This window comes from Ambystoma mexicanum, chromosome 4q (assembly GCF_040938575.1).
Source record: "Ambystoma mexicanum isolate Mex_15411 chromosome 4q, UKY_AmexF1_1, whole genome shotgun sequence".
NCBI lineage: Eukaryota > Metazoa > Chordata > Amphibia > Caudata > Ambystomatidae > Ambystoma > Ambystoma mexicanum.
In genome coordinates this window covers 1,243,175,650-1,243,198,902 of record NC_090928.1, presented here as the reverse complement: position 1 = coordinate 1,243,198,902, position 23,253 = coordinate 1,243,175,650, and the positions used below count along the sequence as shown (strand labels likewise).

General features: G+C 44.5%; 1 protein-coding gene across 2 annotated transcripts in view; it reads right to left on the bottom strand.

The window, feature by feature from the left end:
• Positions 1 to 23,253, bottom strand: part of LOC138468319 (exportin-5-like) — a 2,047,117-nt gene that overhangs the window by 1,547,419 nt on the left and 476,445 nt on the right. For both annotated transcript variants that reach the window (XM_069608821.1, XM_069608822.1), the window contains exon 9: positions 23,140 to 23,160. In XM_069608821.1, coding sequence (XP_069464922.1) covers positions 23,140 to 23,160 — 21 coding nt within the window. The remainder of the gene's footprint in view (positions 1 to 23,139; positions 23,161 to 23,253) is intronic.

Here is a 23,253-nt window from a genome sequence, read left to right as displayed (position 1 = left end):
TCAGATCTTCAGATTATCGAATTGATAGAGGCAACCGCAGTGCCTTCTTACCAGTCCCACTCTGGATTAAACAAACTGGCAATCCATTTAACCCACCCAATCATGGGGAGTCCGCAAATATCATAGCCTTGAGAAAGACTCGGAAGGGGTGAAAGATGTTTCGGCAGACCATGTCAAATAGTTAATTAAATCAATTTGACACAACTTTGGGAACTACGATTACTTTATTGTACTCTTCAGCGCAAGATATCCAGGTTGTAATCCTAGCCAGTCAATACATGAGGTGTGGGCAACACCTCCCTCTCCCTTGATCTTGCTGAAGACTTAACTCATTTAAAACTTTGACGCAAGATACAAGGCCAACAAGGTTGAGAGAACAGAATAGCCCAGCGAAATCTTGTGTGTAGGGATTAAACTGCGTAAGGTGGTCTGAAATTAAAGGTTAGGGGGCTAGTTGGGGATAAACTATGGGTTGATAGTAGTGAAGACTTCTATTGTGGAGTTATAGAAAACAAGACTGGAAGTCTAATGGCTCATTCTAGTGCTAGGTTCCATTTTAATACAAGAGATGGGAAGACAGAATGCAATACCCAGTGCTTATTGCATGAGGTCGCGAAAAAGGATGTAAGAGATGTGCTGGTGTGAGGTTCATAGTGACTGTTTTGACAGTCAAAGTTTTGACTGGTGAAAATTCCGACAAAAAAGTTTCAACTTTTTTTTATTTTTATGAGGGGTCCCCCCCAAACCGCTGTTTTTTTTAAACACCCATTTAACTATACCAAATTAAAATAAACCCTTTACTATTTAAAAAATAAACAATTTGAAACTTTTGTTTTCGGCACTTTTGTGTCAGAACTTTTACCTGTCGAAACAATTTTTTTGAAACTTTGACGGGTCACGCTGATGTGACAAACCCAAAGGGGTTCTATCCCAGTTGCCTCATTTTACCGCGAGTGTTGCCCCTGTTCACCGTGGAAGGTCATTTTCAATCTAGGACCATGATGGACATCTGTTTTGTAGATGTCCGAATGATTACGCTACTGGCTATGTGTTCGTTTGTCAGATGGCATTTGGCTATTGGCTGAGATCAGTCCCATAAGCTTGCATTTGGTATGGTTTTTGAGGGAGAAGTTCAAATGCAACAGATGCAGTCTACCAGTTTTGGCCGATTTTCTGAAGATTACCAGGTCTTCCACTGTGTGGTATGGGGACACACGTATTGCTTGTCTGTGTAGATGTGCTGCCACAGACTAGGAACTTCCCATCTTGTTATGTGGGGGTAGTAGGCCAATAGGAACATTATTGGTCCCCCCGCCCCCACACAACCAGGTGGCTTAGGGGGAGACTTAAATATCAGATCCCAGTTCTAGTCAATCACAGGGAGGACGGTTGGATTCAGGTAGCCACCAGACAACTACTTGATCTGGTCAAACCGCAAGGAGATTCTCTGGCTAAGCTATCATTCTGGGGGTTGGAACTTCCTCTTGAAAGGTTTAATAAGGTTTTTAGCCCTGCCACCATTTTCAATCTCCATTTGTTTGTTGGCTGCCTGTGCTCAGGTTGCTTGTTTTTCTGGTGACTATCTTCCGGTACTGATGAGTTTTGTTCCCTACTGGTTTTGGAGAGGATTTCTATGTCCCTGTGATACTTTGCAGTCCCTTTTCAATGTCAATTTCCAGTTGCTTCACCATTTCCCTGGGGTTGGTAGATCGAGTGTTGGGTGACCATCTCCGTTTGGCAGAAAAGAATCCCACTCCTTACATTTCAGCTCTGGCACCCCATTTCCCCCGATACTGGTTTTCTTGTTTGTGCGCAGGTGCATTCTGGGGGTTGAGGTTCTGAAAAAGAGAACTCTGGCCAGAAGAGGGGCTGACAAGCATTGGTGAAGGGACAGTGGTATCATCAGTCATACACAAAAGGACACTCATGGGAGTACAGACTTGACCCCCCCCCCCAACTCTATCATCCCACTTCTGTGAGGGATGCCCACCTCCCCCCACCCCACTGAACAGGGTCATGACTAACCCCCGTCACATCTGACGGAGGATTTTCTCCTGTTGTTCTTCACAGCCTTGGTGGCACTGTTCATTACATAATTTCTAGTTTTACAGTATAAATCAACCTTTGCTCTGTGGGGATTTCTAGACATGTGAGGGCATGAGCTGTTCCACAGATGGGGGAAGTGTGGGAGGTCACCATGTTGGCAGTCACCATTTGGTGAGAGCGTGCCCTTCAAGTGACCTTCCAGTTCACTTCTTTGACATTTATGCCAATTTGAATGGCACGGTCCTTGTGTGCACTGCTGTGGGTATTGATTGGCAGGTAGAACTGGGGAGAGAAAGCGCTGTTAAGAGCCTGGTGATGACTGGACATAATACCCTCCAATAGAAGATCCTCCAGCCCTTTTTTGCAATGGTCTAGTGAAAATTGCTACTAAAGCCCTTTCTTGTTTTCTCTTTTGAATCCCTCAAACATGTCTACCCATGAAGGTTTTCACTATAGAATAGCATATTTAAGATGTTAATCTGTGTTTGAGGCTGAAAGTCAGCCCCTTTGAACTAATAATATCATTTTAGCACAAACCCTGTGATTACTGATCCCTCCGACATCTCCATTGCACCTATACTTCTCTTTATAATGGTAATGGATGCAATTTGACAGTCCAATTTGAATATCCTGTTCCGTAGCTTCATCTAGTATCTTTATGAATGCTTGTATCTTGTCCAATGTGGACTATGCCTTACTAGTAATTCTATAGCATTTAAATGCATTATGTGAGGGGTCAGAAATAAGAGACGGACACAAAGTTGTAATGTTTTCAACATTAGATATTTTATTGAAATTAGTTTGGATGAAGGCCTTTTTGTTCCTATCCAAAATAGAAATTCCCTGCATATGAACTCAAAACTAAGGATCAGTTTGTCTCGTCCAAATTAAATTAACTGTCCTTGTGTCCACAACTTATCTGACCCACACACTAAATAAAGAAAGGAGTGCAAAGCAAAAGGTTTCCGTTTCAACTTTAATAAAGAGTACACAACTCAAAAGATGCAAGTTCAACAAAACAATCCTGGTGCCAACTGCGAGAGAGAAGGCAGAAAAGGAGATGAAGTTTCATGATGGGGTCCTAAAATAAGAGTCTTTAAAGCCAGACGAAAAGAGGTGACACTGTGTATTCCGTAGGGAGAAAGGAAGTGTTCCAGAGTCGGGCCACCACTACCAAAAAGGCAGAGCCCCCGGCCCTAGAATGATGCAAACGATGGACCTGGATAAGAGAGGCTGAGCGAAGGGGGCACGATGGGAAGGAGGGGCAAAACTTGGCCTGAAAATACTCTGGTTCAGTGCCATAAAAGGCATGGTGGACAACGCATAATGCCTTAAATTCAACACATTTCGCAACCGGGAGCCAGCATAACTTAGCCAAGATAAGAGGGACGGGGGGGGGCGAGGTGGGGGGATGGGTGCGGGGCATGAAGCGGTGCCCCGGAGCCTACTCTGGCTGCCGTATTCTGGAGAATATTCTAGCTGCCTTATATCCAGGGGTTGGTTCCCTTCCGCAGAACTGCTTCAGGTAGAAAGCTATACATGTTCCATTCAAGTGGTGGCTCTTTAAGAATAGTAGGAAAGTCTCCTTCATCTAATCATTTCTAAAAGATGGTGAAAATTGTTCTTTTAGAAAAATGTTTCAAGGAATGCAAAGTATGTCTCTTCCCAATTAATGGTGATTTTAAGGATGGCAAAGTGTCTCTTTTATACAACAGCGTTTTATGAATGGTCTTCCTGGTATACTCTCCTGCCAAGGACCCTTTCATACAGCCCCTTTCTTTCAAAACTACTTTAAATGGATCACCTGGTTTACTCTCCTGCCAAGAATCCCCCCCCCTGGGATTAGTAGATCTCCTGGTGTACTCACTCTCCTTCCAGGTATCTCTCCGCCAAAGGCTCATCACCGGATTTGTTTCTTTCACCAAGTTTTCTTCACAATCTCTCTTGTATATTTCAGTTCTCTTCCGCTCAAAATATAACCCAGTTGTATCTCTTCACGGATTATACTTTGCTTGTTCGAAACATCACTTGCTTCAACTTTCCCCATATAGGCATCCCTTCTATGGAGACTGGCTCAGGTTTAGTCTTTCTGCTTTGTTCAAACAGTATTCATTATAATCTCTTAAATGTCGCTGTGCCAGCTGGTACACCCCAGAGCTCCCATCATCACTGGGGCAACACAGTGGTGTTCTCGAGCCCGTGGCACTCTGCTGAGGCGAAGTGCTTCCTCAGTCGAAATGTTTCCTGCAGTGTCAACATGCTTACAGATTCTCTGCCGGGTCCGCATTCACTTGCCGGTGAAGCTGGGAGTTTCCAGTACAACCATTCTCCTCTGCACAGCGTTGCTGCTGCCACTGGTACCGGCGCTGGTACCGGCGCAGCTTCCCAAAGGTGCCTGCCATGCTTCCTTGGGTCTCCCGCCACACCATCAAAAATTGACACACAGCAGCCTGAACACTTCGGTCTTCTGCTGCCTGGTTCCTTCCTGTGTGTCTGCCTTCACTCGTGGGTCTGCTTTCCACTTCACCTCGGCTCCTCTGCTCTCCCTTCCACGACTCTCTCTCCTTCAACTCTCTCACTTTGGTCTGCATGTCCTTTTTAAATATCCTGCACAACTGATATGCTCATTGGGACTACTAGACCGCACATTCAGTTCAATGTACCTTTTGTTCCACATTAACTCTTGACTCCGCTTCTTCATCCCAATACTATAAGTATTATGGGAATTGTAGTCCATATAATTTAGAAGTTCTTGAAAACTGTTTGGGCTTGAATACTGGTTAAAAATGAAATCCATCAAAGCCAGGAGGTTTTAAACAAGCATTAGATATAACGTTATTTTGTTCAACACTCTTATTTAAAGAAAACCTATCAGAGGCAAAGGATGTTCAAATAGGGTGTTTTTACAGAAAAGGCTCTTTGGGTCCCCACCCTGAAAAATTACTTGCAGAGGGACATGCCATCATAAATTTAGGGATCATAGGGTCTTCTTCATTATTAAGAGGAGAATACTGTGTATCTACGGATGGAGCCATCACATCTCCCGACAGCCATCTCCTCCCATGTGATCCACCCTCATTATTATACCCCCAGAGATAGGATCAGGTAGCGTCTTGCCTTCCCCTGGCCGCATGGGAGATGGTTTTAGGCTGGGGATCAGAGATGTCTCTACAGGATTCATCACAATAAGTTGCTTGCAATTAAATCAGCCATCTTCTTACTCAAGTGCATGAATGTCGGCTTTCCCTATCAGTAGGCATATCCAATGTGGACAGAGGAGTGCTACATCTTTTTGCCATGATTCCCATAATAGTGACAGCCTTCGATGCCGTAGTGTTGGATAAAAATAGGATCCTGTGGCACATGGCTACACTTTCTCAATCCGGAATTTTGCATATCCAGCATTTGTTTTTTCACTTGTTCCATGGCTGGGGTGGAATGTGAGCTAGGCTTTGGGTTAATCAAAAGTTGAGAAAATCATGGTCTTTGTTATCCTGTTTATTAATGTTAAATCATGTCACAGCTCTACATTACTGCAATGTTTTTGGTCTGATTGGTGTTTTTTGAGTAGAATACTGGGATATTAGGTCTGTACCTTGTCAAGCAACTGCTAATCATCCACAACTGGTAATCAAATTCTGACTGCCAGTTCTCACGGTTTATATGGTTTACTTATGGACAGGTGATTTTTCTCAACCAATTATAGCTTTGTTATTTTACCTATATATTATTACAATACATTGTAGATGGTGAAGGACTTCTGTGTGTAAGCTTGCTGTGGTGGCAGTGTATTTGTGCTTCAATTGTCTGTCTAATGGTGTGTGACAGTTACTCAATTAAGTTACAGATTTTCTTTCCCAGCGCTGTTTCAGTAACAGACATTGGGGTGATCTATCAGGAGAAGAAAAAAAAACATACTTGGACAGGCACATGAGGGCAATGAATCGATAAGCAAACACCCCTCGTCACAAGCAGGTAGCAATTCTTAATATCATATTTCTACATGTCAACAAAAAGATTCTGTTTTGCAGAGAATACGCAGGAGAGGCTGCATGCTGTCAAGGAGCATATAAGTGCATGTACGCCTTCACCTCACCATTGGGTTGAAGAAGCCAGGTGAGGTGCAGAATAATTGTGAGGAGTGCTGCAACTGTTGCTGGAGACGGGAATGGGTGAGAGGACTACAGGGTGGCAAACTGCCCTGGAGATGGGCTTGAGAGAGGGAGAGGAATGCAGGTGGAAAAAGGAGTATGGCAAAGTAATGCGGTCCCTAGCAAAAAAATAAAAGTGTGAGGGGTGGAATGGGGCATTCTGAAAGGTGGTGTTCAGCTTGAAGCTGGTGGAGAGTGGGGCGAAAAAGCAGTCAGTATGAAGTGTTTGGGGTAATCCCCCCACCCTCCCCAAATGAAAAGAATAACAAGTTACTTACCAACTGTAACGTTCTTTCGACTGGATGTTCCTCCCACGTATTCCTCATCTTGTGATAATTCGTTAACTCCAGCTTCGCTGCTTCGGAAAAAAATGTTCTCGGCAGAGGGTGCTGTGCTCGAGGTCGTGGCGTCGATTGTCCCTCGACGGACTCCGTACTCTGTCGACATCACCAATGGTATAAATTGCTCGAGCCGCGCCCGTTGCTTCAGTTCTGTTTTTTCGATTAAACATAGGAGGAACACCCAGGCGTGCCCCATGACAAATACATTCTTCGTGAGAGGAAAGTGTAAGAAAATGTAAACTGTACTGTGGGGTAGGATGGGAGGGTCGATGAGGAATACGTGGGAGGAACATCCAGTCGAAAGAACGTTACAGTTGGTAAGTAACTTGTTCTTCGAATGGATTGGGTCCTCCCACGTATTCCTCATCTTGTGATAGGCTCCCATAGCAGTAGCAATTTTGGAGCGGGAGTACTAATTTCAGTTTTCGTGGACAGAATGCAGAACTGCCTTGGCAAATAAACCCTCATTAGAGGAGGCAGAATCCAAACAGTAATGTTTAACAAAAGTATGCATTGTTTTCCAGGTTGTAGCTGCACAAATATCTGCTGCCGGGACTTCCCTCTTTGGAGCCGCAGAAGTAGCCATTCCCCTTGTAGAATGGGCACAAAGCCCATTTGGTGGTTCTTTTTCCGCTAATCTGTAGCATTCAACTATGGCTAATATGATCCAGCGGGAAACGGTCTGTTTTGTTACAGATAAGCCTAATTTATGACCAATTTATGGCGCGCTTTGGCGAAAAGGGCTTTGGTGCTAAGGGCTGCTGTCTGTGGCTGCTGGAGGCGCTGTTCCACTTGGCTATATTTACACGTGTGTTACTTCCCGGCTGGAACCACGGAAGAAATTTCAGGGAAACTTTCTAAGTCCCCAACTCCTCCTCCTTTACCCACAATACAATATATTGTATGGACACGCGCTTTTGCGCGCGCGCTTTGGCGAAAAGGGCTTTGGTGCTAAGGGCTGCTGTCTGTGGCTGCTGGAGGCGCTGTTCCACTTGGCTGTATTTACACGTGTGTTACTTCCCGGCTGGAACCACGGTACGGATTTTGAAAGACAAGAACTTTCCATTGTTTGGATTGTGAAAGCTGTGAGGCAACTTCAACTTTCGTCTCCTTTGTTTCAGGAAGAAATTTCAGGGAAACTTTCTAAGTCCCCAACTCCTCCTCCTTTACCCACAATACAATATATTGTATGGACACGCGCTTTTACGCGCGCGCTTTGGCGAAAAGGGCTTTGGTGCTAAGGGCTGCTGTCTGTGGCTGTCCGTGGCTGGTTGGGGTTGGAGGGTGCACCAAAAAGAAATCTGTGGTTATTGGAGCGCTCTGTGAAGCTCGAAAAGTACTGTTTGCTGTGCGCGCTCAGTACGTTTTTATTAATTATTTATTTAATAAATCATTACAGTTATTTTATTCTGAAGAGGGAAAGAAGAGGGGGAAGGTGATAGGCTGGAATTTAAAGGGAATTGGAGAGGAAGAAAGGAAGAACTAAAAATAAAAAGAAAAAGAAAATATACACTAATGGCCTCAGGCATTTATACCCTGAAGTCAGGCATGCCGGACCATCATCCAGCTAATGTAGAAAAAACAAGAATGACACCATAATTTCTGAAAACCAAATTAGGAGGTTTAGAGAGAAAGAAAGCACGATCCACTTCCTTAACCTCTGATATACGGCAGTTCTGCACGATTGATCCATCAAATTGTGATTTGAGGGACCAACCTTCATCAGTGCCGCAAAACTCTGCGTCATACGGTATTATTCAGAACCCACTCAGTGAACCAAATAATTGTTCCCCACAAACTGACCCTACACAAGTTCAATCGACAATAGGTCAAATCACAGTAGTAGCCCAAATGAACTCGGGAACAACTTCCTTACTAAATCAGGATTTACAACACTCAATGTTTATTGTTACTAGTACCCAAGAAGCGCTGCCGACAGAAATTCCTGACATGTCGACAGTAGTGCTGGGTAAAGAGACCTCAGATCTGACTCTTCTCGCTGCATGCAGTAACAACGAGCCGTCCACCCTTCAACAAACAATTCTAACTGAATCCACTGCATCTCTGGCACAACCTATAGCACTTTGCACAGTCCTCGCTCAACAAAAATTGCGAGCTGCCCACGAGGCAATGATCGCAACAGGTGAAATAGAGGAGGACATGATTAGTTTTATTGGTTCCTCGAATATCACCTGTACTGATTTGAGTGAGGTTTTGTATATATGTTCCAACACAGGTGATTTAAGCCAGTTGGATCAGGACAAAACAGTTATTACTCAAAAGAGAATGTCTTCGCCTAACGTGACGGTAAGTCATGCGGAATCCGTAGTGGGTGAATTGAGAACTTCGATTAATGAACTATCTAAGTCTCCAGCCATGTTCGATAAATCTCAAGGTGATCCATCTAACAATTCCGCATCCTTCATTGCTCCGACTCCAAGAGGCTCAAGATTTGACGTACGGCCCTCAGATAATAATAATTTTTTTATCAACGGGCTGAGATCTGGTCGTCCCTCCTTTCCAGAAGCCCCGGCGCTCAATAATACACTGAGCGCCATGAACACTGCCCTGCTAACAATAGCAAGGCTGTATGAGGTCTTGGAGAGTAAGATGAATGTGCAGACCCAAATACTACAACAATTGCTTAATAAGGAATCAAATAGTTTGGATCTAGCACAGATGAGAGGAAGAGACTCAAATTTGAATGCTCTGAACTCAAAATCACCAGCAGCTTGTAGCACTGCCTCGCAAACAGAACAACTCAATACCTGTCGAAGATCGACACAATGTGAACAAGAGCTGCTGAAAATCCCAAGATCAGAAGGGTCATCAGTTATCTTAAATAATGCTGTGGCTAGCCCAAAACCAACTCCAAAACCGGAACTTGGTACTTTAAAGGAGACATCTCCAGTAGTGATCTGTTTGGACATGTCTCAGGAAGTGGGCACCAAGGGAAATTCCAAAAATCCAACCTTAATACGAACTACAAGAAATGCCGGTGAGACGGGGGGGCCGCCTCAGGAGCCCCCAGTAGATGAGTCTCAGCTTGACAGAGATCCATCTATTGGCCAGCTCCCATTTAGCAATGTGATTAACCCATTTTCCTTGATGGGCAAGACAGTTCCTAACTTGCAGGGAAAAAGGAAAAAAATAGGTATGTTAAATAAACGAAAAATCACGAAGCCTCCTCCTTCAAAGAAGGTGTGTGTTAAGTTAATTGCTCCCCCAACGGCTAAGTCTTCGACTCCTACAGTAACTCAATCGAATCAGCCCATGGTCACATCAATTGTGGCTGCAGCAAAACAACCATTGGCCCTAGCTGTTCCACATCTGGGTCAATCTTTTGTTAAATTGTTTCCATCTCCCACAGTACAACCATCGTCCATGGTTGTAACTCAACCAACCTCGGCTGTAACTCTACAGAACTCTACGATGACATGCCCCCAAGAACACGAACCCTTGACTAAACTAGTGGCGCTAATGTCAGACACAACTCCTCAAAACTATATAAAAGTTCGGAATGATGACATTATTCAGTCTATTCTTTCTCCTGAAGAAATACGCCAAGAGATTGCTAGAATAGTAGCTCTACACGTTGCGCAAATTACAACATCCTCTGTTATAAATGCTCAGGCCTCTACTCATTCCAAATTGCCTGTTGATATAAATTTGCCGTGGGCTGCTCAATCCCAAAACAATTTTACATCTTGTCCTACGCTAGAAGAGATGCAACGTGATGGTAGAAAAGTTCCTTCACAGCAGATAGCGGTGTTGGCGGTACCTTCAAACTTGACCCAACAAGACATTTCCATTCAAACCAGGAATCCGAAAGGACAAGATACCGTGGTGGGGCAAACTCCCGATCGGCAGGAACTGCGGGAAGAAATTAAAGCTGCCCTAGTACAGTATCTGCACCACTCTTCAGATCCCCTGGGTCACACCTTACTGTCTCAGCAGTCATTGAACAAGATGCCAGATGTATCACAGCTGTTAAAAGGTCCGATGACTGAACGAAATGAGTCAACATTCACAAGGCCTTCCTCTCAAACCTTTAAAACATCCGATGCCTCGGAATTTTTAGGATTTAATAAACATGTGCCTGAATTTGAGACTTCACGAAAAAAGGACTATAGTAAGCAAAACCCTACTCATAGCGTATACGCCCACTGCCATCGATTGATAGTATCATGCCGCCCTCAACCATTTCCTGAATATGATCTAAATCGCAAGAGTATTCTAAACATCTGTGCCGAGGTGTCCTCTTTACAGGATTTATCGAGCACAGACATTGACCTGGTGGAATGTATTTCTCATAATGATCTATCCAGGGTTAGAATATTCATGCGATCGGGAATTACCCTATATGCCATTTGGCAAGCTAGATCAGAATTTTACGCCTTGGGCTTTCTCATTTCACAAGATTTGGCTCAAACATTGCCATCCGAAGTAACCTCATTATCAGAGAATTACTCCAACACCCTGGAAATTCCACAGGCAAATGCTAATGCTAATGCGATCACAAGCAGGGGCGTGAATTCTCAAAGGCGAAACTCATAACAATCCAGGTCTGATAAAGACATTTCGTTGATATCGTGGAACACACGTGGACATAGGCATTTTCTAAATACATCCAACAGAGAACTGAATGCCTACGATATTGTTGTCTTGCAGGAGACCTGGCTTGTTGAGGAACCCATTTGGGACACACACTACATTTCTATGGTTCCTGCAATAAAAAACATGTTTGGTCGACCTATGGCGGGTCTTTTGATCGCCATAAGGAAATCTTTACATTTGCGCATCACTTCCTGCAAAACCTCCTCCCCTTATATCCAAGTTGTAAAATTATCAAGGTCAACTGGCACAACTGTGATAATCAATGTATATTGGGGAAAACAACATCTATCAGCAGATCTATTCTTTGCACATATCGCTGATATACTTGACACATTAACCATGGATATAACCATTAAATATATACTTCTTCTAGGTGATTTAAACTTGCACCTCCTTCCATCTAAGCCCGGGAATCATTTATCCCATGAGTCCCAGTGGATACACCTAATGGAAGAGAGGAACCTCATGATGCTTAATGGCATCATAGATGGAGACATACCCCCCAAGGCAACATGGCATAGAGAGCTATTGCGAGCACACTTAGATTATATATATGCCAACCATGCCCTCATGGATGCTTCAACATCTCTGGAGATATGCGAAAATGACATCAGTGATCATAATCAACTGCGTCTAACCTGGAAGTGGGCTCAATGGTTTGATCTTCCAGAACTAAAAACTAAAAAAAATATGCAACTTGCTGAGATTAGTCAAGCTGGGAACCGTGTTCGATGGTCGGATCATAAACTCATGTTATTTGGTAAAGCCCTGGAAAGTGAGTTTGGGCCATATCATAATAACGAAGGAGGATGTTACATCCATTCTATGCAAATGTTTAGCACCAGGGGGAACGGTGGACGCTGTCATATTATCAAGCATCTCCATGCGTTTGATTTGGAGCTTAAAACAAAGAAGGCCCAATTACGCAAAGATATCCGACATTTATCACTCGACCCGACACCCACTAATGTCAATTTGATAAAAAATTTAAAACAAATGTATAAGAACTGGTGCAGGTCAAGGAGATCATTGCGATACCAGAGAGACGGAGAAAAAATGTTGTCTCAATGCCTTACTAAAACTACCGCTGGCATATGGTCTCTCCTTAATGAGGCGGTCGGTACGCTGCAAAGCGCCTTCCAAATTAACCCAATCCCTGAAAAAATCTGGAATGACTATTATGCTGACCTCTACCGCTCTCCCTTTTTGCGAATTGAAATTGATTGGACCCTCATAAGAGCGAACTCTAAACTCCATTTTGATACAGATGACATCATACATTGTATCTCTAAACTTAGTAGATCTCGCGCAGCCAGGCCAGATGGCATTAGCAATTCAATGATGAAGCAAAATCCAATAAGATGGGCGACAATATTAAACCACATCTTCCAACATACACTTCAAACTGGTAAAATCCCTGATTCGTGGAAAAAATCTATAATAGTTCCTGTCTATAAGAAAGGCGCGAGGGGCGATCCTAGGTCATACCGACCTATCGCCCTGTTAGACTGCCCTGGTAAGATCTTTGCGCGCATCGTGTTAGTAGCATTCAACGCTTGGTTAACAGCAAACTCCTTTAGGGATGTGTTCCAAAAACGCTTTGTAGCCGGCCTTGGTACTTCTATAAACCTAATTACGTTGAATTCTCTGATAAACGCGCACAAGCAAAGGAAGCAGCCCATTTTTGTTGCCTTTATAGATTTCCGCACGGCATTTGATGGTGTTCCTCGTGAACTATTGTTCAAAAAACTCCTGGAAAAGGGCTGTCCATGGCCCATCCTGCGATGGATAATTCAGCTTCACTCCAAAACAACCATTCAGGTTCGACTTCGCAGGGATGGACTCCTATCCGGCTACATTCAAACAGACCGGGGTTTAAAACAGGGCTGTATCTTGGCCTCGGCTGTTTTTAATTTTTTCATCTCGGACATAGGTATCGTATTTAAAGATATAAGAACTGATGCCCCTCGCCTTAAGGGAACGCCCATAAACTATCTGCTTTATGCGGATGATATGGTTCTTATGTCTAAGACCCCCCCAGGGACTCAAAAGTATGTTGAAAGCTCTTGAGGGCTATGCTCATTCCAACTGCATAGCCATCAATACTTCCAAAACACAAATCATTCAATTTGGGAACCCTAAACAAAGATGCAGAACCTACTCATGGATATTACAGAACAGCTCCTTAAGCATTGTTTCAACGTATACCTATCTAGGTGTTTTAATAACTAACCACCCGACTGATTTACCTTTTGAGGAAGCTAAGAGAGCAAAACTTCACAATGCAATTTCCCAAGCAAGAATTATCAGGGCAAAATTTTGTAAATTTTCGATATTTCCAATCATAACTTATTATAAACAGAAAACATCACCTATATTATTATATGGGACAGAAACCAAACACTGGCGACCATATACCTATTGGGCTAAGATGGAAGGAGCTTTTTGGAGAAAAATGTTGCATCTACCTAGTTCGGAACCACTACCTCTAATTCGCTATGAATTGGGATTAATATCACTTCATGCCAGATATAAGTGGCTCTGCTGCTCCTTGTATCGCAAACTTGTAATGGGTAACTTGGAAAATGGCCTAACTCGAATTATGGCCGACTATGCTGCACAAGAAACCCATGACGTATTTATAAGAGTTTGGAGACAAAGAGTGTTGAAATTGCTTGATGATGCTAACATAACCATCCAATTGCTAATTGATAACCCCTGCAAGGCCAAAGAAAGCATGTGGCGATATGATTGGATTCTCACTATTGCCCAGTGTGCACAATATAAAAAATTTCAGGAGAACCCATTTGAGCCAAAAAGATTTGGCCAAACTGCTCGGTACTTATTGATCTCCCCAAGTCCTCAGCACCGCCAGGCATTAATGCGCTTTAGACTAGGATTGTGCTCTACAGCTGACCTTCTTTATAAGCGCAAAATTCTATCAAAGGAAGAAAACAAATGTAGGTTTTGTCATCATATGTTGGAGACTGTGCGCCATTTATTGGTTGATTGTGACCATTGGACAGAATTAAGAGCTAAACTGTTCAAACCGTTCTTTGAAGGGCATATCAATGTAACCTATGACCAACTATGGTCTACACTGTTTCACACGAACAAGAAAGCGATACAGTATGCGATTGTTAATTTTTTTAAAATTATGAAGATTTGAATATGTTGGGAAAAAATTTGTTTTAGAAATGGAAAAAAAAGGAAAAGATTGAATTATATACATTATGTTTCTTTTCTGAAAGCTCTGACTGCTCACAGGGGTTTTAATTCAACTTTTAATTTAACTTTTAATAGAAATTTATTCTGTTTGTAATGTAGATTTAAATGCATTGTTGAAAGGTTGGAAAAATTTATTTTTCTTTGCCAAAACAACAACCAATAATAATAAAAAATAATAAAAATGACCAGTATAACCCACGAATAGTTGGTCATCTTGTCTCAATTTAGCCATCCTTGAGATGTAAAAACTAAGAGCCCTCTTGGGAATCTAGTCTGTGTAATCTCTCCTCTTCCTTGCCCAGATGAGGAGGAGGATAAAAAGTTGGTAGTACTATTTTATGTGACAAATGGAAGTCTGAGACTACTTTTGGTAAGAACGAAGGTTTAACTTTAAAGACTACCTTAGCCTTATAAACAATTGTATATGGTGGTTTGCATGAGAGCGCCTGAAGTTCACTAACCCTGCGGGCTGATGATAGGGCCACAAGAAGGACAGTTTTTAGAGTTAAAAGCCTCAATGGACATGAATGCAGAGGCTCAAAGGGTATGCAAGTCAAGAATTTTAGTACTAAATTTAAATCCCAAGTTGGTACATGAAAAGGTACTGGAGGGTATAGATTAGTAAACCCTTTTAATAATTGAATGATTAACGGTATTTTGAAATATGAAACCTCTTCCGAGGAGCGCTTGAAAATGGACAGCTCAGCAAGGTATCCTTTGATTGTTCCTATCTGGAGCCCCAGATTAGCTAGATGTAATAGAAAAGAAAGCACCATTGGGGTGCCACACTGAAAAGGGTCCACATCCTTGTCTTTGCACCAGTTACTAAACCTGTTCCAGCAACATCGGTACAAAGATTTTGTTGCTGGTCTTCTGGCCGAAAGCAAGATTTCCATTACGTCATCCGGAAGATCCCAATCCTTGTATCTCAACCTCTCAGAAACCATGCGTGAAGGTTGAGTGTCTTGACCTCTGGATGGAGAACCCGACCTTCCTCTTGCGAGAGCAGATCCTCTCTTTGTGGAAGACGTATTGGAGGGTAGATGGACATGTCCAGAAGGTCCGGGTACCACGTCCTCCTGGCCCAATCCGGGGAAATTAGGATCATGGTTTTCCTGAACTTTCTCAACCTCCTGATTACTTGAGGAATCATGGGGACTGGCGGAAATGCGTACAGCAGTGGAAACTTCCACTCCACTACGAATGCGTCTCCCAGAGCTCCTCTTTGAGGAAATTCCCTTGAGCAGTACTGATCGCACTTCCGGTTGATCGCAGTGGCGAACAGATCAACTTGAGGGGTTCCCCAAATGGCAAAGATCTCCAGAAGGACTTCCTGAGCTATCTCCCACTCGTGAGACACTGTGCTCTGCCAGCTCAGAGCGTCTGCCACCGTGTTCTTCTCTCCGGCTAGGTGAATTGCCGATAGAGAGATTCCTTCTCGTATTGCCCAAAACCATAGCTGCATTGTCTCTCTGCACAGTGGTATTGACCCTACTCCTCCTCTCTTGTTGAGGTAGTACATGGCCCCCGTGTTGTCCATCATTATCAGGACATTCTTTCCCTGTACAGAGGGCAGAAAGGCCTTCAGAGCTAGTCTGATTGCCCTCAGCTCCAAAAGGTTGATGTGTAGTTTGGACTCCGATGGAGACCAACGACCGCCGATTGTCAGATCGTTGGTGTGTGCTCCCCACCCCATGAGTGAGGCGTCCGTCACTACTGTTTATCTCCGGCCATGGTTGGCAAAAAGACTCTCCCTTGAGAATGTTGTTGTTGCAAGCCCACCATAGAAGATCCTGAGCAACTGCGCTCGGGACTTGCAGAAGATCCGACATATTCCCTGAGAACTGGGACCACTGAGTTCTGAGTGCCCATTGACGGGATCTCATTCTCAACCTGGCCTCTGGTACTAGGAAAATGCAGGATGCCATGAGGCCGAGCAACCTGAGAAAATCGAAGGCCGGTAGATGTTGGGCATTCTGGAATCTTGTTACCATCTGCTGGATGTGTAGAGCTCTCACCTCGGGAGGTGAGGCTTTTCCCGAGGAAGTGTCCAAGACTGCTCCGATAAACTGGAGCTTCTGGGATGGTATCATGTGGGACTTCTTGAAATTGAGGGAGAAGCCCAATTTGTGGAGGAAGTGGCATGTGATCGAAAGATGTTCCTGAGCTTGTTCTGGAGAACTTGCTCTGATCAACCAATCGTCCAGGTAGGGGTAGATGTAAATGCCCCCTCTCCTGAGACTTGCTGCCCAACCGCCAACAGTTTGGTGAAAACCCTCGGGCGGAGGTCAACCCGAATGGCAGAACTCGAAATTGATAATGAGAGTTGCCAATTGCGTACCTCAGGTACTTTCTGAGCTTTGGATGAATTGGCACATGAAAGTAAGCATCCTGAAGGTCCAATGATACCAACCAATCTTGGAGTTGGAGAGCCTGAAGGATCTAAGAAAGAATCACCATCTTGAACTTGTCCTTCCTGAAGAACTTGTTCAGGTTTCTCAAGTCCAAGATGGGTCTCAGTCCTCTGTCCTTTTTTGGGATGAGAAAATATGGGAAGTACCAACCCCTGTTCCTCTCCGCTACAGGTACCAGTTCTATGGCACCTTTCTCTAGCAGGGTTAAAATTTCCTGCAACAGGAGCGGGTCCGGAATTTTGGCAGAGTTGGCTCCCGGTGGATGATTCTGAGGCCTTTTTAGAAAAGGAAGACAGTAACCTTGGGCTACTGTTTCCAGTGCCCAAGCATCTGAGGTAATGCCCCTCCATTCCTTCAGATGTTGAGAGATCCGGCCTCCCACTGGTGTTTTGTGTAACAAGGTCTCAGAGGGATTTGGAGGCGGCTGCAAGAGTGGCTGAGGGTACAGATGCCACTCCTGAGGCTGATTTTGCACCTCTTCCTCGTGCTCCACGAGGGAAGTTTCTTTTGCTCCTTTGAGAAGCCTGTCCTCTTCCTCTACCTCTACCAAAAGAGGAGTAGTATTGAAAAGAACGACCCCTCCAGGAAGATGAGCAAGAATAGGGTTTTAGAGGCTGGCGGAAAGAGGCGCTAAGTGATTTAGCTACCGCTTTCGAGGTCTGAAGTTTTTCTAGGCTTTCATCAGCCTTTCTGCCAAAGAGCCTCGAGCCATCAAAGGGCATGTTGAGGAGTCTAGCTTGCACGTCTGGTGCAAACCCCGACTTCCTCAACCACGCAAATCTGCGTAGCACAACGCTTGCAGCCATGGATCTGCTGATACTATCAGCAGTATCCAGTCCAGACTGGAGACATTCCCCCATTGCCTCCTTCCCGTCTTTGACTATATTCAGGAAGCCTTCCCTTTCCTCGCCTTCTGGAATATGATCAGCCGCTGCCGAAATACAGTCCCACAGGGTATGGGTAAACCTGGCTAGGGTACAGGTGACATTTGCCGACTTAAGTGCCATACTGCCTGACGTGAAAACTTTACGTGCCCAGGCATCAACTTTTTTTATCCTCTCTATCTGGAGGGATAGTTGGATAAGCAGTTCGTTTTGAAGAGGATGCTGCCTGAATGACTAAACTCTCTGGAGTCGGATGTTTATTCAAATATTCAGGATCCTTTCCACCTGGCCTATATTTTTTTGGAAAAGTGCTATCTGCAGCAGCAATACTCTCTGGTGCCTCCCAGTTTTTCTCCACAGTCCTTTGAAGGGCCTTGTGGAAAGGGAGAACAGGATCTTTCTGAGGTCCCTTGATGATTATATCCGTCATGTCATCTAGTTCAAAAATGGGTGAAGTATTACCCCAACCCATATACTCAATTACCCTGGTCATAAGTCCCTTGTACCCAGCATCTGCATGCTCTGCAGGATCAGGTCTGGCGAACTCTAATTCTGGGGATGTGTCGATTCCACTGGCAGAATGTAGAGTATCACTCAGGTCTCTCATTCTAGATTCCTGATCAATAAGTTCCTCAGGAACTTGTCTTGTACCATTAGAAACTCCAAAAGGAGTAACTTCGTCCTCTTCTGAAGCAGCTTCTTCATAAATTGCTGACATAGACTTGAAAAAGTCTGATCTGGGCAATGGAGTGAATCTCCTTTCTTCCTCTACTGTCTGCGTCGAAGGAATTGATAAATCCTAAAGACTTCGAAGATGACTTCGATACTGGCGTCGAGGATGTTTTTGGTTTTGGAGTCGAAATTATCGACGCCGAGGGCATCGACGAACTCGTCGAAGTCTTCGACGACTTGTGTTTTTTGCATGGCACTGGAGAAGTGCTCGACTCTCGAAGAGTCTTCGATGGTTTTACTTTGACTAGAGTTCTTTTAGATTCCTCAACGCTACCGGTCTTTGCCATGGTAGTCTTGGACTTCCCTTTGTCGTCCAATGGAGCGACTTTAGGGTTATGGCTTTTTCGAGGGTCTTTCGAGGGGGTCGGGCCGCGTTCTCGAAAACCTCCATCATCTTTTGCGGAATTCTTCCCACTTACTGGGAGAATCCGATTTAGTCGGCCATCGAATTTCTTCGGTCGACTCTGAAGATGATGATGATGAGGGAGATCTATGTATCCTCTTCATTTTTTTAGATGATGACTAAGAGTGTCTCGATCTACTCCTAGATCGAGATCTCTTTGAGTGCCTATGGCGATCCGATTCCTTCGAATCAGTTGCTTTCTTATGTCTTTTTGACATAGCCTTCTTAGAGGCTTCCCTCCCCAACAACAGTTTACCTCTCCTCTCACGAAGATCTTTCTCGGTCATGGATTGACAGGACCCGCAGTCGTCGGTTCGGTGACTGGAACCGAGACACCAAAGACAAATCCGGTGGGGATCGGTGATCGACATTTTAGATTCACAATCTACACACTTCTTGAACCCCGTTTTAGGTGTCGAAGGAGTTGAAGATGACATTTTCTTCACAGAAAATAGAAGCACGCCATTCTCGATAGCGAAGCGATCGGAAAAACGGAACTGAAGCAACGGGCGCGGCTCGAGCTATTTATACCATTGGTGACGTCGACAGAGTACGGAGTCCGTCGAGGGACAATCAACGCCACGACCTCAAGCACAGCGCCCTCTGCCAAGAATTTTTTTTTCCGAAGCAGCGAAGCTGGAGATTACGAATTATCACAAGATGAGGAATACGTGGGAGGACACAATCCATTCGAAAGAATGTTTTTAGTTTCCAATTTGCTAAACCTCTTGAAGCAGATAACCAGTAGGTGCCGGCAAGTGGGGTATTTACTATGTTGAATATGAGAACCTGTGGGCTTCGAGGAGTAAACATTAACTTCTATAAAGACATCCATCCATCAGTGTTGGTTCTGTACCACCTGTCCATAATGTGACCCCCTGAAGCGTTCTGATAATCCAGCAGATGCTATCCCTCCATTGGGAAAAGCTCTTCTGTGCCCTTCGTATCTTTAAGAACTAAAGATTGGTCATCATCGGCCCTTCGCTTTCCCATAGCAAGTCTCTCATTGTGATATTCACATTGTCAGTGCTACCTGTACTCTGAGCGTGTCTGAAGTGCACTCCTTTTTTAGTAATCTTGGTCTTCTTAAGAGTCTTTTTCCTCTAAATAGTGGATTGTTGCCCAACCCTACGTGTGTGCCTTTAGTATCTGTGGCAAGCTCCTCTGTGGTATGGCCTAGCTCAGTATTGCAGCTTTTATTAACGTTTCTGGCGTGCATTTTGCTGTAGTAGGGTCTGCTTGTTTCATGACCCTTCAGTGCCATCCTTAAGCCAGATACAGGTGTCTTATGGGCACTAATTTCAGAGCCATATGGAACAAGTTACTTACCTGTAACTATTGTTCTCCAGCATGGGTCTGGCATGGATTCACATGCAAACCCTCCCGCCGTCCCCTCTGCGGCTCTTCTTGGTCATACTCAACTTTACGTGCTTACCAAATTTGAAGATGGTTGCCAGTGGAGGGGTTTAGGGAGAGGACTGTCATTGGATGGGGGCAGTATGACCCAGAGGACAGTGATCGGTTTAAAGGAGAAATACAGTTTGTAAGTGAAAGTGAAACTGGTTTTTCTTTTACTGAGTATTTGCAGCCTGACTACGGGGAATATTTATGAGTATTCAAATCCATGCCAGCATGGTGTCTGGTATGGATTCACATGCTCATGAATAACGAATACATAGCAGTACAACATGACACAACCAGGGGAGTTGGCAAGGCACGATAGAAGCAATCAACTCTTACCTCTGGAACAGAAACACCTCAAGCAAACAGGTTGCATAGCACTGCTTGGCTGACTCTGGCCTCCTCCCTAAAATTCCTGTTGATGCAGTAGAACTTCGTCAAGGTGCACATGGACCTCTACCTAGCCGCCCTGCAGATTTACAGCAGGGGCACACCAGAAGGGAATGCCACTGTCGCATCGATCGCTCTGGTGGAGTGTGCTCTCGGGCGTCCGGGCAGTGGTCGGTACGCCAACCGATGACAGTGCGTGATGCAGCCGGAGAACCACCTTGAGATGGAAGCCTTGGACAAGGCCTTCCCAATGTTCACAGGACCAAAGTTCACGAACAGTTGTGAAGTCTTGCGAAAACCTTTCAAGGCACAAGCAACATCCAGCAAGTGCAAGGCCCTTTCAGCCGGTGATGAAGGTTTCGGGGAAAAAACAGGTAACACCAAAGGCTTGTTGAGATGGAATTCCAACAGAACCTTCGGCATGAAAGAAGGGTGCGTCCACAGCACCACCCTCGATTTGTGTAAAGTCAGGTATGGTTGCTTGAATAATAGGGCATGGATCTCACACCCAATCTCCTGGCAGAGGTGATGGCCACAAGGAAAGCCGTTTTCCGCGAGAGGAACCTGATGCATCGGCTCGAAGATGGTCCCCCTATGAGCGTTGTCAGAACCATGTTCTGTTCCCACACTGGGGAAGGAGCATTCACTGGCGGGAAAGATCAAAAAAGTCCTTTGAGGAACTCCTTGATGAGTCGGTGAGACCACAGCGAAGATCTTCCCGGAGACCTGGTATAGCGGGAGATAGCCACCAGATGCACCTTGATAGAAGCATGTGCCAGGCCAGCCTTGGCCAAGCAGAGCAAGTATGGAAGAATCTGCAGGGCCGTGACCCTCAGCAGGGCAATCTTCTGCAACCGGCACCACGTAGCGAAACGCTTCCACTTGTAACCGTAGCACTTCAAAGTCAACGACGCCCTGGCGTTGGCGAGGATCTCTCTGCAGTCCGCAGGCAACACGTATCCACCAAACCCTAGGGTTGCAGGAGCCAAGCCAATAGGTTCAGCAATCCTGGGTTATGACCCAGGATTCCGCCTCCTTCTCTGGTGAGCAAATCCGGAACTACCAGCAGCTTGCCCGGAGGCGACGCCAACAGGCTGAGAAGGTCCGGGGACCAAATCTGCCTCGGCCACGCCGGTGCGAGGAGTATCATCCTGCATTGCCACTGTCCAATTGTGTTGATGACTCGTAGCAAGAGTGGCAACAGAGGAAACGTGTACAGAAACAGACCTTCTCATGGGAAGGAGAACACGTCCCCCAGGCTCCTCTGTTGGTAGAATCTTCTGGCACTTGAAGTTCGCCGCCGTCCCAAACAGATCGATTTGGGGCCTGCCCGTTTGGGGAGTCTCAATGCACTGTTTCTCTGGCATCTAGTACTGGCTCAAACGCCATTTCAGCCTCCAGTCCGTCCAACTTCTCGAACTGTGCTCACTGCTCAGAGGCTTGTATTTCGCTTTTAATATGTTTCTGTCTTTTCCATAAACATCTGATATGCTTGCCTTCTGCTTTACTCGTGGTTGGAAGGAAAACAGCAGTTTGAGACCTTATGCGGTCTGTGCATGGGGTCAGATACTAAAAACCAAATGTAGATTATTCTCGTATACTCTGTCCTTGGTGCAATCACTAAAAACAGACCCGATTACTACATGGATGTTATCTTGCTTGCTCTACCCTCTAGGCTCAGTGTCCAATACCAATGGTGAAAACTTCTGGGGAGGGTCGACCAGGAACAGGTGTGTAGCAGGTACATTTCCTACATGGAACCCATTACAAATATTTGCTGCTGATAGTAAACTAAATTTAGTAATAATGTTTTAACACTCCAAGCCAACCACCAGATGACTATGCATAGCAAATGAATAGAACCGCAGGTTCACAAGTCAAAAATAAAAAATCTAATCTCCCTCTACACACACAGGGCCCCCCTCAGGAGAAAGCGATAAGGTAAAAACAAGATCTACAAAAGTTCGGAATTCACATTAATGTACTAAAAAATGCTTCAATAAAGACCATCACACTTCAAATTAAGCCTCAACTCACTGTACAGCAGGACTTACCAACATTCCTTTAAACTGTGGCATGAATGTAAACCACCTTCAGCCAAACATTTACCTCTAATCTCACTCCTCTTCCTTTTGATCAGCTCGCCATAGACCAATGAGCCCATCCACACAGTAAAGAGGAGAAAATAATTTATATAGTGATTCTGCTGGTTCCCATGACAGCTCCAAGAAAAGGAAAAGCCACAGAAAGGAATTCAGCATCGGTAGCAACTGAAACACGCCCAACTCATAGTGCTGGCTCTAAAGAGCAACATAGCATATAGTCCCATGTAATAGTTCAGTTCTAAAATAATTAGAAAATCAAATCAAAATATAGTAAAGACAAACAGCACAAAAAATACATTGGAAAAAAAGGAATTCATAGGCAAGACGCTTCTCAAACAGTTACATAAATAGTGCTCTACAATGGTCACAATAGAGAAAGGTTAGCTTGGCAACATGAGTTATCATACGGTTAAATGCAAATGCTTACCGGAAACAGTTGAGTTCTTTTCTGAAAAAGGAAAAAGAAACAGAGTGAAATAATGGCTACAGCGAAACAACTGCCGACATCAGGCACATCAACTGCCCTTCCCAACACAGTCAA